Consider the following 15,342-nt stretch of genomic DNA (forward strand, 5'->3'; position numbering starts at 1 on the left):
CTCAGGGAATGACAGGACCAGAGCTGGTGCACAGGAAGCACCTCGTACGTACAAGGCACTTAATAAATGCTTGGTAGTGTTATTATTTGTCATGGATCCATGCTCAACAAAATTGTGCATCATAAACGTTTATTACTGAGCAAACATCGATTATTAAGAAGGACGTTAAGATGGTTAACGACCACAGGACACGTGACACACATCAATACAAGGTTACTGTTCAACGTAGATACGTAGCTCGACTGTGCTGGAATCAGGCCTTCAGGCGATCCCACTAGGAGAGACAGTGTTCTGAGATGTGGCATATCCATTCCTTAAATACAGATTCTTGCACAGTAGTAAAAATTTCTACAAGTTTAGTGTATAATTATTTAAACTATAAAAGAAAAGTACCACTGGGATTAGTGTACGTTAAGGCGCGCAACCCGAGATGGTTGATAAAGCTCACTCTCCGGGTCCCAACCGCAGCTCTGCCTCACTCGCAACCGAAGTGGATTCACATCGTCGCAGAACCGGCTGAGTCGGTGACTTCGCCACTTGAAGAGCTAGGGACGCAGCCGGTCTCCGCCCCGCCCCTACCTAGCCGAGCCGGCAGGACACGTCACTGCGCAGCGGCCTGGACGAAAGAGCCAATTGCGGTGCTAGACACCCAGCCGGTCTCTGCCCCGCACCGTTCGGGCTCCGCCCCCGATGGTGCGGCATGCAGGGTCCAGGAGCCTCTCTGGCTGCCACTCTTTGGAAGGGAAGTGGCGTATGCATTAGGTAGCAGTTAAAGTACGAATCGCCGTGAGGAGCAGCCGTTAGGAGGCGGGAATTCCGGTCCCTCGGGTGTAAGTCATCAGGAGGCGGAAGCGCAGCGGGGGCGGGAAGGTGGTAGAACGCGGCATTGAGCTTGGTTTGCCGGTCTTTAAGTGGTTGCGCCCCCTTGGAGAACGCGACCAGAAGGCGAGGCGGTCCCGGGCTCTCTAGCCTCGCGGTAAGTAGGACCGCCTGGCGTCGCCGGGGATGAAGGTGTGTGGCCCCGGCGCCGACCCGCTGCTGCCGTTCCTTGCTACAGGGCAGTGGCCTCCCCGCCAGCCTTGCCTCCCAGCATTTCTCACTCCCCCTCCTCTCCTTGGTATCAGCCGCAGACCCCGCCCAGCTTGCCCTCCACGCGCGCCTCCCGCCCCGGGACCTTTCTGAGACGCAGGTCCAGCCCTGTCACATCCCTGATTGACGTTCCCCGTCACAAGATGGCCCTCTTGTCCCTCCCGTCCTAAGCCGGCTTCGCTCGCTCTGTGCTTTGCTGCAGGAGACACCTAATATTATTTCGTTCCAAATCGGCATCTGTTTGCTCGCTCTTGTACCTTCCCGCTTACCCCAGAAGGCATCCCTCGTCACGCCGGTAGAATCAGTTCATCTCTGCTTCCGGAGCACTGTTTACTCCTTGTAAAGAGCGCGTTTGTTAAACTTTTTTAGTACGGTTGCTTGAATGAGACTCTCTTTTTCCACCGGATTATATGTTTCTTGAGGGCGGGAGTAAGGTCTTGCTCATTTGGGATCCCCCCAGGGCCTAGTAGAAAAGCACGAAGTTTGGAATCTAACAGTCCAAAGTTTTCGCACTAGCTTTGTGACCTTGGACACGATCTCCCTGTCTATGAAGTGGTGATAAATAAAATAATTAATTTCAATCATCTTACAGATCTTGTATGGTGCAGAGTATGTACGCGATAAATATTCGGCTCTTTGTCCTTTCTAGCTTTCAGTATACACAGTAGTTGCTGGGTACGTTTTTAAAATGAATCGAGAGGCACTACAGATGAGTGATTTTTCTTCGTAGCCCTGTGATTGTATTGATGCTATCAGTTAGTTGATACATTTGGTAGTATTTGGTAAACACAACCTAATGAAGTAATTAAAGACAGTAATGGTGAATGTTGGTATCAACATCTGCAAGAATAAACATTTAACCTTCACGCTCTAATTAAATAACTTGAGGCGTTTGATTTAAGTCTGTGTGCCCTTCAGACAGATGTTTCTGAAGAGATGAAGGTATGTGTCTGCACATTATTTTTTACAGGTGATTGTAAAGTGCAGACCACTTGCCACGGAACATAGTTGAAACAGAAAATAGGAAGATGGCAGCAAACCCTTCAGGACAAGGTAAATGCTAGGAACTTTTTCCTCATATAGTAAAGTATTTTGATAGAAAATTTAGCATAGGGCTGTTACTAGAGCCAGAATTAAAAATGAATAGCCAAGTAAAACCCCATATTTGAAGCAAGTCCAACGTTTCATCAGATGTGTTTCATCAGATATGTAACATCCTTAATAGCTATTAATCCTATGTGTTAATCTGTTAATATTATTCACACTGTAAACCTTAAGTCCTGCTTGGACATTTGTGTTCTCATGCTCTTTTACTTGAGATTAGAACCACTTTTAAAGAAGTTATATTGTCACTAGGCAATATCCACTCCTTTATTTTCGTTTGCTCAAAAAACTTTTCATACACGTTTCACCTGTGTTGAGAGCTCTGTAAAGCAAGTCAAGTTAGATACATCCCAAATAAGGAATTTTTATTTAAAAATAAGTTTCAAAAGTAAAATTTAATCTCTAGAAAGCATTAAATTCCACTTTGTAAGTTGTCTCCTGCTTAAGAACTTGAAGCAGTCTTCTATTTCCTCTCCATATCAAGTCTAAACTCCTTATTTGATGCATCATAGTTTTTGATTAATCTTAGTCTTGTTCTATTTTAAACGTCATATAAACGTGTTTGTGTCCAGTTGTTTACATGCACTGTACTGTCTGTGAGGGTCATCCATGTTATGCCATGTACCAATAGTTCATTCTTTTTTATTGCAGACTAGTATTCCATTGTATGAATTTACCACAATTTATTTATTCATTCCTTTTTGGAGACTTTGGGGTTGTATCAGTTTTGGCCATTGTGAATAAAGCTGCTTTGAATATTCGTTTGTAAGTCTTTTTGCAGATATTTGGATGAATATCTAGGAATGGAGCAGCTGAGTGTACAGTTCACTTTATGGAAAACTGCCAAACCTTTTCCTAAAGTGAATGTACTTTACATTCCCTCTAGTAAAGTGTGAGAATTCTGGTTGCTCCATATATAGCATTGTTGGTCTTTTCAATTTTAGCCATTTTAGAGGGTGTAAAGTGACATCTCATTGTAGTATTAACTTGGATTTCCCTGATGACAAATGTTGGACACTTGTGAAGTGTTTGTTCAAGCCTTTTGCTCATTTTTAAAAAATTTGGGTTATTTTTATTATTTTTTTTTAAGAGTCTAGATACTGGTCCTGTGTCACTGCTAATTGCATCATCTAGATCATCTTTGAGTTGGTTTCTGTTGACTGCATTTTTTTTTGAGAATGAGTCACAGTTTCCTTTTTCTTACTATATTTAGTGATTTGTTATTGAATACTGGATATTATGACTAATACATTGTAGAGACTCTGAATTCTGTTATATTCCTCTGAAATGTGATTTTCATTCTAGCAGATGGCTTGGCTCAACTCATACTCCAAACTCTTGTCTCCCTTATGTTGGGCAGCAGCTGAAATCTCTGCTCATTCTTTAAAGCTTCCAGTTGCTGCTTTAGTGCTTTATTTGTCTCCCCCATGTATGTGTAGTTTAGCAGAAACCAAAAACCTTGGGTGGATTTTATAGGCATGTTTTAGGCTTTACTCCTTCTGCCTTTCCCTCTCAAGTTTCTCCCATAATTTTCTGGTTACTCTGCCAGTCCTGAACTCTGTCCTCTGATACCTCAAGCCAGTAAGGTGAGGCTATGCAAGCTGTTCGTGGATTGAGGAGTGCAAAAGGCCACCAATTCCCAAATTTCACCAGTTGCAGTTTCTGCCTGATTTTGGTCAGTCTCTAGTGCCTTCAAATAATGAATGTTTAGTACTTTTTCCAGAATTTATAATTATATTTGTGGCAGGATTACTCTAACCAAACTATTCTGCTAGTACTGGAAGTTGGAAGCCCACTGAATCTGTTTTAGTATATTAGTTGCATTTAGGACAGACTAAAGATTACATGAGTTTTATAGAAGTGTGGTATTGTAAAAAGCTAGCTCTGGTGATAGCTTTACTGGCTATAACCAGCTAGTACAATTCTGTTCTCTCAAATAACCAAGTGTGATTTGTGTGCTCTGTGGACTAATCACAGGTCAGTATTCCCTTATAGTCTTTGACCTCCTCTTTTCACCAAGTTATAAGGATTCAGATTAAAAATAATTTAACTTGGGGCTTCCCTGGTGGCGCACTGGTTGGGAGTCCACCTGCCAATGCAGGGGACGCGGGTTCGTGCCCGAGTCCGGGAGGATCCCACGTGCCGCGGAGCGGCTGGGCCTGTGAGCTGTGGCCGCTGGGCCTGCGTGTCCGGAGCCTGTGCTCCGCAACGGGAGAGGCCGCAGCGGTGGGATGCCCGCGTACTGCAAAAACAAACAAACAAACAAATAAATAAATAAATAATTTAATTTGAACCGAAGTGAAACTAAGAGAAATCTATTTTGGAGAGAAAATATGCTGCTAAAAATCACACAATGCAGTCCAAATGAAAACAAATTAAATATTTGTATCCCTCTGTTTTAATAGCACAAATATACAAGATTTACAATTTGCTAGTTACTCTTTTTTTTTTTAGCAGTTGCAATAAAGCACAATAATTTTTACTGTCACCTTTGATTGATCCATAGTCAGATCCACTATGAAACATCCCCTAATCTAAATAGAAGCGAGGACTTTCCTGGTGGCGCAGTGGTTAAGAATCTGCCTGCCAGTGCAGAGGACATGGGTTCAAGCCCTGGTCTGGGAAGATCCCACATGCTGTGGAGCAACTAAGCCCCTGTGCCACAACTACTGAGCCCATGTGCCACAACTACTGAAGCCCACACACCTAGAGCCCGTGCTCCGTAACAAGAGAAGCCACCTTAATAAGAGGCCTGTGCACCGCAATGAAGAGTAGCCCCCACTTGCTACAACTAAAAAGAAAGCCCGCACACAGCAACGAAGACCCAACGTGGCCAAAAATAAATAAATAAATTTATAAAACAAACAAAAAAACCCCATAGAAACGAATTTAGATTAGTCCTTTGGCTTTTGTTGCTCTTTTGTCAGTGATATTGTTGGTGTCGTGGAGCTGCTGCTATTAGGCACCAGCAGAGGGAGTCCATATCATGTTCTGTAGACTCCTAGACTCTCAGTGAAAATTTAAAATTCTTATTTATTTGGATCTGTTACATTTTACTCTCTATATTATTTCTGTACTGTTTATGTGTATTGGAACTACTTATTGTGGAGATTGAATGCCAAGTTCCATAATTCTCTTATAATGGTAACTGAAAGAACGATGACTTAAGAAATCTTCATCTGTGTGTTGTAATTTATTAATGTCTCTGGTGTAGGGGACAGGCCCTCTTTCAGATCTAGCAGTCTATCATACTATAGTAGTAATATGAACTGCTGAATTTCACAAGCTCTTGGCAGACAGTTATTGAAGTCTCATATTCTTAGCATCCATCATAGTGTGGAACATTCAATAGGTTCATAATAATTATTTGATTGATAAGAAGTAACATTTTGAGAATTTAATATGTAGAGGCAGATTGTCAAACTGGAATTTGGCCAAGGTACCATTCCTATGTAAAGAGGCTCTCATTATTGGTAAATATCAAGATCCTGTGATTATGTGCTGGCAGTTGGGAGATTGGTCTAACCTGATTTCAGATACACAGAGAAACCTGGTGAAAAACTGAGAAAGAATGTGAGTTCTTGGGACTTCCCTGGTGGCGCAGTGGTTAAGAATCCGCCCGCCAGTGCAGGGGATATGGGTTCAATCCCTGGTTGGGGAAGATCCCACATGCTGCAGAGCAACTAAGCCCGTGTGCCACAACTACTGAGCCTGAGCTCTAGAGCCCATGAGCCACAACTACTGAGCCCTTGTGCCACAACTACTGAAGCCCGTGCACCTAGAGCCTGTGCTTCGCAACAAGAGAATCCCCCACTTGATGCAACTAGAGAAAGCCTGCATATAGCAACAAAGACCAAATGCAGCCATAAATAAATAAATAATTTAAAAAATAGCGATTGCTCTCAATTTAAAAAAAAAGTGTGAATTCTTTTGATTCTTTTATAGTTATCTCAAAATGCTTAGAGTAATAACTATAAGCCCTGCAGATCAAGTGGTGGGAGCTATTGATTTGGGGCCAGTTTGGATGCTCTTAGCTGTGATTTTAGGGCTCTGTGTAAGAATGGAACATAGCTCCTGGGAGGTGTCTTACTTGACCTCAGACCCAAGTACAAGTTTCACCTAAACCACCTATGGTCCAGAAGGAAAGCAGATTTACCCTTCAGGCTTGTACTAAGGTATGCTACCTCTCAATTTATCCTAGGGCTTCCCTGGTGGCGCAGTGGTTGAGAGTCCGCCTGCCGATGCAGGGGACACGGGTTTGTGCCCTGGTCCGGGAAGATCCCACATGCCGCGGAGCGGCTGGGCCCGTGAGCCATGGCCGTTAAGCCTGCATGTCCGGAGCCTGTGCTCCGCAACGGGAGAGGCCACAACAGTGAGAGGCCCACATACCGCAAAAAAAACCCACAAAAAAACAAAAAAAAAGAATTTATCCTAGTGATGCATAAAAATCATCTTAAAATTCTTGCATCTGTACATTTTTAAACATGAGAGTGGACACAAAGACACAATTTGGAGTTCATTTTTCAAAGCTAGATTTCTTTTTGCCTCAGTTTTCATTGCCAAGGCAAAGAGTGTACAGTAGTTTTCTGATGCTAGGATTGATTTGTAGGCCCAGGTTCAAATAGGAATGAAACTGAGTTGAGGCAGAATATGACGTAAACTAGCATGAGATTGTTTGTATAGAAGAGAGCTTGTGATCCTCAGGTCCATTCAGACTGGCCTGGGAGGCCTGTCATGTGAGTGTAATCTAGAAAGTTGTGCTAATCAATTGTACCCTGTGTGATGAAAAACAGTTTACTGACAGAGAATTGTCAGAATGGGGCTGACAAGAATCTAGTGAGGTTGACAATCTAAATGATAGAGAACACTAGGTAATAATAACAGTAATAGCTAGTTTTTATTAAGCAACTACCATGTGGCAGGCAGTGTGCTAGGTATTTTATTTTTATTTTCTATATTTCATATAACCACCCTTCAAAGTTGTCACTGTTATGCCCATCAGTCCTGCATAGTGAGGTAATTTTCCCAATATTAAATAGTAACTGGTAATACTGAGATGAGAACCCAAATTGAATCTGTGTCCAAGTCCCCTGTTCATTGATTTCCCATACTGCACGTTAGCTGGAGGGTTAGAACATTCTAATTATAGTATCTAAAAGAAAATTGGGAGCTCTAGACTAGGGGCAAAAGACCTTAATTTTTGTATCTCTTCTCCATCTGTTATTGAGCAGAAAATCCTTACAGGGAAATGGGCCTATGAGTTTATCTGTAAGAGGAAAAGAAAAATGAGCGAGGAGGAAAGGGTGATTCAAGCAGAAGAGATTTCACCATCTTATTTAGCTAGTGCTGAAGACAAGAAACCTCAGTGGATAGAAAAAGTGGCAGTAGCTTAAAGGGGTAAGTCCTTGGGGTCTCAGTGAGAGAGAATTTGAACACAAGGAGATCACCTGAGCAGACATTAGGGCTTATTCCTTTCCTTGATCTATATTTTCAGTAAACTCCAAAGGTGGCTAAGAGTTGAATAATTTTTTAATCTTGCAAGTTACAGGAAGTGTTTTCCATTAACTAGATAGCTAGAAGACTAGTTACTGGTACTAATTACTTCATGTTAAAAATGTTGTTGTATTTTTTATTCTGCTAAGACTTAGACATCAGGCAGTCTCCCCTGAATAAGTTTGAGTTTTAACCAATGAATACATTTTATATATCATTAAGGAGTATGGTAGGCAGAATAGTATTCTCCCCACATCCCTCCAAAAAACGCCAAGGTCATAATCCCCGGAATCTGTGACTTTGTTACCTTACATAGCAAAAGGAATTTTGCTTGTGTGATTAAGGTTAAGGACCTTGAGATGGGAAGATTATCCTGGATTATCCAGGTGGGCCCATTTTAATCACATGAGTCTTTGTTTTTTATTTAAAAAATTTTTTAAACAACTTTATTGAGATATAATTTACATACTATAAGATTCACCTGTATTAAGATTACACTTCAGGAATCTTTAGTAACTTTGTAAAGTGTGTAACTTTCACTAATATCTAATTTTATAACATTTCCATTAACCCAGAAAGAAAACTCATGCCTGTTTGCAGTAACTTCCCATTCTTACAGGCCTGGGCAACCACTAATGTACTTTTTGTCTCTATAAATTTGCCTCTTCTGGACACCTTTCATATAAATGGACTCTTACGGTATATGGTCTCTTGTGTCTGGTTTCACTTAGCATGTTTTTGAGGTTCATCTGTGTAGTAGCATGTATTAGTAAGTCTTTTTTGTTGTTGTTGTTAAACAACAGAAATTTATTTTCTCACAATTCTGAGATCAAGTTGTCAGCAGAGTTGATTGCTCCTTGGCTTGTAGATGGCCTGTGTCTTTTCTCCCTGTGTCTTCACATGGTCTTTCTTTTCTCTGTGTGTGCATGTCCTGATCTCCTCTTCTTATAAGGACACAAGTCATATTGGCTTAGGGCCCACTCCCAATGACCTCATTCAACCTTAACTGCCTCTTTTAAAACTCTGTATCCAAATACAGTCACATTCTGAGGTACTAGGGCTTAGGACTTCAACCTATGTGTTTTGCAAGGATACAATTTAACCTATAACACTCCACCCTCTCAGCCTCCAAAATTCAAGTCTTCACATGTGAAATATATTTGCTCCATTCCAACAGCCATAAAAGTCTTAACCCATTCCAGCATCAACTCTAAGTCTAAAATTTCATCTAAATAGCATCTAAATCAGATATGAGTGAGACTAGAGGTATGATTCATCCTGAGGCAAAATTCCTCTCCAATAGTGAACCTATGAAACCAAACAAGTTATCTGCTTCCAGAATACAATAGTGGGACAGGTATAGGATAGACATTCTGCTTCCAAAAGGAAGAAATTGGAAAGAAGAAAGCTGACAGGTCCTAAGCAAGTCCAAAACCTAGCAGGGCAAATTCTATTCGATTTTTAATTTATTCAAAGATTTAGTTTATTATATCAACATCAGTACTAGAACTCACATCTTTTACTCTCCAGTCTGCAACATTTCTACAGTACACATTTGTGTGCTGAAATTATTTGTATGACATTAATATATGTGGCTAATTTTAAGAAACTTCTGTGGAAAATTCCATTAGAGTTTAAGGCTTGAGAGTGAAATCCTATTTGGCTCAATTTTCTGTCTAACAAGGGTGGTGGCTCTGCCTTCTCCTCCCTGAATTTTGTCCCCAAACCCTCTGGAACTAATGAGGAAACAGTCCTGCTGCCTGGGCCTGTGCTCTCTGGACCCATGATGGCAGTAGCAGCCCTGCTGACCCCGACCCACCTTCAGAGTCATTCCTCCCTGTACTCAAAGGATGACGCTTGTTTGCATCCAGACATCTCTAACATCTAACTTCCTGCTTGTAGAACCCCAGAAGTCCGACAGTCTTTCTTCATTTCATCCCACCTCTGTTCTCTTCAGTCCATGCTGACAGTGCTTCTGCTGAGATGGTTGATTGGATCCATGTCACACACCCATAATCTCTTTACTAAAGACTGTCCAGTCATGTCTTTGGTGTTCTCTCCTGAACGCACTTTCTCATTTTTTGCAATAAGAATAAGCTGAGAATTTTTGGTCTTCAAGTTCTGGTTCCCTTTTGCATAATAATTTCTTTTTCAGTTGTCTCCCTCTCACACTTTACTATAAGCAGCAAGGAGAAACCAGGTCACACCTTCAACATTTTGCTTAGAAATATCCTCAGTTAAATATCCAAGTTCATTACTGACAGCTTTTACTTTCCACAAAACACTAGAACACAATTTGGTCAAGTTCCCTGCCACTTTGTAACAAGGACTGCTTTTCCTACAGTTTCCAATAACATATTCCTCATATCCATCTGAGACTTCCCCAGAAGCACCTTTAACATTCATATTTGTGTCAACATTCTGTTCATGATGAAATATATATAAACAGATATATATATATATATAGCATATATATTAGTCCTGGTAGTTTTCTGGTAGTATCTTTAGGATTCTCTATGTATAGTATCATGTCATCTGCAACAGTGACAGTTTTACTTCTTCTTTTCTGATTTGGATTTCTTTTATTTCTTTTTCTTCTCTGAGTACTGTGGCTAAAACTTCCAAAACTATGTGGAATAATAGTGGTGAGAGTGGGCAACCTTGTCTTGTTCCTGATCTTAGTAGAAATGGTTTCGGTTTTTCACCATTGAGAATGATGTTGGCTGTGGGTTTGTCATATATGGCCTTTATTATGTTCAGGTTTTGGAGGGGTTTTATTGTAAATGGGTTTTGAATTTTGTTGAAAGCTTTTTCTGCATGTATTGAGATGATCATATGGTTTTTATCCTTCAATTTGTTAATATGGTTTATCACAATGGTTGATTTGCATATATTGAAGAATCCTTGCATTCCTGGGATAAATCCCACTTGATCATGATGTATGATCCTTTTAATGTGCTGTTGGATTCTGTTTGCTAGTAGTTTGTTGAGGATTTTTGCATCTGTGTTTATCAGTATATTGGCCTGTAGTTGTCTTATTTTGTGACATCATTGCTGGTTTGGTATCAGGGTGATGGTGGCCTTATAGAATGAGTTTGGGAGTGTTCCTCCCTCTGCTATATTTTGGAAGAATTTGAGAAGGATAGGTGTTAGCTCTTCTCTAAATGTTTGATAGAATTCGCCTCTGAAGCCATCCGGTCCTGGGCTTTTGTTGGTTGGAAGATATTTTTTTTTCAATTTATTATTTTTGGCTGAATTGGGTCTTCGTTGCTGCATGTGGGCTTTCTCTAGTTGCGGCAAGCGGGGGCTACAGTTCATTGCGGTGTGTGGGATTCTTATTGCAGTGCAGGGCTTTAGGTGTGTGGACTCAGTAGTTGCGGCTTGCAGGCTCTAGAGCACAGGCTCAGTAGTTGTGGTGCATGGGCTTAGTTGTTCCGTGGCATGTGAGATCTTCCTGGACCAGGGATCGAACCCGTGTATCCTGCATTGCCAGGCGGATTCTCAGTCACTGCGCCACCAGGGAAGTCCCTGTTGGAAGATTTTTAATCACAGTTTCAATTTCAGTGCTTCAAATTGGTCTGTTTATATTTTCTATTTCTTCTTGATTCAGTCTTGGCAGGTTGTGCATTTCTAAGAATTTGTCCATTTTAATGGCATATAGTTGCTTGTAGTAGTCTCTCATGATCCTTTGTATTTCTGCAGTGTCAGTTGTTACTTCTCTTTTTTTCATTTCTAATCCTATTGATTTGAGTCTTCTCCCTTTTCTTCTTGATGAGTCTGGTTAATGGTTTATTAATTTTGTTTCTCTTCTCAAAGAACCAGCTTTTAGTTTTATTGATCTTTGCTATTTTTTCCTTCATTTCTTTTTCATTTATTTCTGATCTGATCTTTATGATTTCTTTCCTTCTGCTAACTTTGGGGTTTTTTTTTTTGTTCTTTTTTCTCTAATTGCTTTAGGTGTAAGGTTAGGTTTTTTTATTTGAGATATTTCTTGTTTCTTGAGGTAGGATTGTATTGATATAAACTTCCCTCTTAGAACTGCTTTTGCTGCATCCAGTAGGTTTTGGGTCGTCGTGTATTCACTGTCATTTGTTTCTAGGTATTTTTTGACTTCCTCTTTGATTTCATCAGTGATCTCTTGGTTATTTAGTAGTTTATTGTTTAACCTCCATGTGTTTGTATTTTTTACAAACTTTTTTCCTGTAATTGGTATCTAGTCCCATAGTGTTGTGGTCAGAAAAGATACTTGATACAATTTTAATTTTCTTAAATTTACCAAGGCTTGATTTGTGACCCAAGATATGGTCTGTCCTGGAGAATGTTCCATGAGCACTTGAGAAGAAAGTGTATTCTGTTGTTTTTGGATGGAATGTCCTATAAATATCAATTAAGTCGATCTTGTTTAATGTATCATTTGAAACTTGTGTTTCCTTATTTATTTTCATTTTGGATGATCTGTCCATTGGTGAAAGTGGGGTGTTAAAGTCCCATACTATGATTGTGTTACTGTCGATTTCCCCTTTTATGGCTGTTAGCATTTGCCTTATGCATTGAGGTGCTCCTATGTTGGGTGCATAAATATTTACAATTGTTATATCTTCTTCTTGGATTGATCCCTTGATCATTATGTAGTGTCCTTCAGTGTCTCTTGTAATAGTTTTATTTTAAAGTGTATTTTCTCTGATATGAGAATTGCTACTCCAGCTTTCTTTTGATTTCCATTTGCATGGAATAACTTTTTCCATCCCCACACTTTCAGTCTGTATGTGTCCCTAGGTCTGAAGTGGGTCTCTTGTAGACAGCATATATACGGGTCTTGTTTTTGTATCCATCAGCCAGTCTGTGTCTTTTGGTTGGAGCATTTAATCCATTTACATTTAAGGTAGTTATTGATATGTATGTTCCTGTTACCATTTTCTTAATTGTTTTGGGTTTATTATTGTAGGTTTTTTCCTTCTCTTGTGTTTCCTGCCTAGAGAAGTTCCTTTAGCATTTGTTGTAAAGCTCGTTTGGTAGGGTTGAATTCTCTTAGCTTTTGCTTGTCTTTGAAGGTTTTAATTTCTCCGTTGAATCTGAATGAGATCCTTGCTTGGTAGAGTAATCTTGGTTGTAGGTTTTTCCCTTTCATCACTTTAAATATGTCCTGCCACACGCTTCTGGCTTGCAGAGTTTCTGCTGAAAGATCAGCTGTTAACCTTATGGTGATTCCCTTGTATGTTATTTGTTGCTTTTCCCTTGCTGCTTTTAATATTTTTTCTTTGTATTTAATTTTTGACAGTTTGATTAATATGTGTCTTGGTGTGTTTCTCCATTTATCCTGTATGGGACTCTCTGTGCTTCCTGGACTTGACTATTTCCTTTCCCATATTAGGGAAGTTTTCAACTATAATCTCTTCCAATATTTTCTCAGTCCTTTTCTTTTTCTCTTCTTCTTCTGGGACCCCTATAATTCGAATGTTGGTGTGTTTAATGTTGTCCCAGAGGTCTCTGAGACTGTCCTCAATTCTTTTCATTCTTTTTTGTTTATTCTGCTCTGTGGTAGTTATTTCCACTACTTTATCTTCCAGGTCACTTATCCGTTCTTCTGTCTCAGTTATTCTGCTGTTGATTCCTTGTAGAGAATTTTTAATTTCACTTATATTGTTGTTCATCATTGTTTGTTTGCTCTTTAGTTCTTCTAGGTCCTTGTTAAACGTTTCTTGTATTTTCTCCATTCTATTTCCAAGATTTTGGATCATCTTTACTATCAGTACTCTGAATTCTTTTTCAGGTAGATTGCCTATTTCCTCTTCATTTGTTTGGTCTGGTGGGTTTTTACCTTGCTCCTTCATCTGTTGTGTATTTCTCTGTCTTCTCATTTTGCTTAACTTACTGTGTTTGGGGTCTCCTTTTCTCAGGATGCAGGTTCGTAGTTCCCATTGTTTTTGGTGTCTGACCCCAGTGGGTGAGGTTGGTTCAGTGGGTTGTGTAGGCTTCCTGGTGGAGGGGACTGATGCCTGTGTTCTGGTGGATGAGGCTGGATCTTGTCTTTCTGTTGGGCAGGACCACGTCCGGTTGTGTGTTTCGGGGTGTCTATGACTTTATCCTGATTTTAGGCAGCCTCTCTGCTAATGGGTGGGGTTGTGTTCCTGTCTTGCTAGTTGTTTGGCATGGGATGTCCAGCACGAGAGCTTGCTGGTTGTTGAGTGGATCTGGGTCTTAGCATTGAGATGGAGATCTCTGGGAGAGCTCTCACCAACTGATATTATGTGGGGCCAGGAGGTCTCTGGTGGACCACTGTCCTGAACTCGGCTCTCCCACCTCAGAGGCTCAGGCCTGACACCCGGCCAGAGCAACAAGACCCTGTCAGCCACACAGCTCAGAAGAAAAGGGAAAAAAGAAAGAAAGAAAGAAAAAAAGATAATAAAATAAATAAAGTTACTAAAATAAAAAATTTTAAAAATTCTTAAAATATAAAAAAGTAATTAAAAAAAAAAGAAGAGAGCACCAAACCAATAACCAGTGATAACAAGCACTAAAAACTATACTAAAAAAACCCCAAAACGGACAGAGAGAGCCCTAGGACACATGGTAAAAGCAAACCTATACAGACATAATCACACAAAGAAGCATACACATACACACTCACAAAAAGAAAAAAAGGAAAAAATATATATATATTAAAAGAAAAAAAGAGAGCAACCAAATCAATAAACAAATCTACCAATGATAATAAGCTCTAAATACTAAACTAAGATAAACATAAAACCAGAAACAAATTAGATGCAGAAAGCAAACCCCAAGTCTACAATTGCTCCCAAAGTCCACCGCATGAATTTTGGGATGATTCCTTGCCTAGATGCAGGGTACATCAAATTGATTGTGGAGATTTAATCCGCTGCTCCTGAGGCTGCTGGGAGAGATTTCCCTTTCTCTTCTTTGTTGGCACAGCTCCTGGGGTTCAGCTTTGGATTTGGACCCGCCTCTGCGTGTAGGTTACCCTCTGGCATCTGCTCTTCGCTCATACAGGAGGGGGTTAAAGGAGCAGCTGATTAGGGGGCTCTGGCTCACTCAGGCTGGAGGGAGGGAGGGGTGCGGATGCGGGGCGAGCCTGCGGCGGCAGAGGCCGGCATGATGTTGCACCAGCCTGAGGCCCACCGTGTTTTCTCCTGGGGAAGTTGTCCCTGGATCACGGGACACTGGCAGTGGTGGGCTGCACAGGCTCCCAGGAGGGGAGGTGGGGATGGTGACCTGTGCTCGCACACAGGCTTCTTGGTGGCTGCCGCAGCAACCTTAGCGTCTCATGCCCGTCTCTGGGGTCCGCGCTGATAGCCGCAGCTCGCGCCCGTCTCTGGAGCTCGTTTAGGCGGCACTCTGAACTCCCTCTCCTTGCATACCCCGAAACAATGGTCTCTTGCCTCTTAGGCAGTTCCAGACATTTTCACAGACTCCCTCCCAGCTAGCTGTGGCGCACTAGCCCCCTTCAGGCTGTGTTCACGCAGCCAACCTGTCCTTTCCCTGGGATGTGACCTCCGAAGCCGGAGCCTCAGCTCCCAGCCCCCACCCGCCCTAGCGGGTGAGCAGACAAGCCTCTCGGGCTGGTGAGTGCTGCTCAGCACTGATCCTCTGTGTGGGAATCTCTCCACTTTGCCCTCCGCACCCCTGTGGCTGTGCTCT

The 15,342-nt window shown here is 41.3% G+C and overlaps 1 protein-coding gene across 4 annotated transcripts in view; it reads left to right on the forward strand.

Annotated features, from left to right (window-relative positions):
- Positions 1–838: 838 nt before the first annotated feature.
- INIP (INTS3 and NABP interacting protein) overlaps positions 839–15,342 on the forward strand; it is a 54,886-nt gene continuing 40,382 nt past the window's right edge. For 3 of the 4 annotated variants that reach the window (XM_060154613.1, XM_060154610.1, XM_060154612.1), the window contains exons 1-2: positions 839–976; positions 2,060–2,142. Coding sequence is in view for 3 of the 4 variants with exons in the window: in XM_060154610.1 (XP_060010593.1) it covers positions 2,118–2,142 (25 nt within the window). In the remaining variant the exon portion in view is untranslated. Of the gene's footprint in view, positions 1,012–2,059; positions 2,143–15,342 lie in introns of all 4 variants that reach the window. The other variant, XM_060154611.1, reaches the window with a different exon arrangement.

Source organism: Lagenorhynchus albirostris, chromosome 7 (genome assembly GCF_949774975.1).
Source record: "Lagenorhynchus albirostris chromosome 7, mLagAlb1.1, whole genome shotgun sequence".
In the NCBI taxonomy this organism is placed as follows: Eukaryota; Metazoa; Chordata; class Mammalia; order Artiodactyla; family Delphinidae; genus Lagenorhynchus; species Lagenorhynchus albirostris.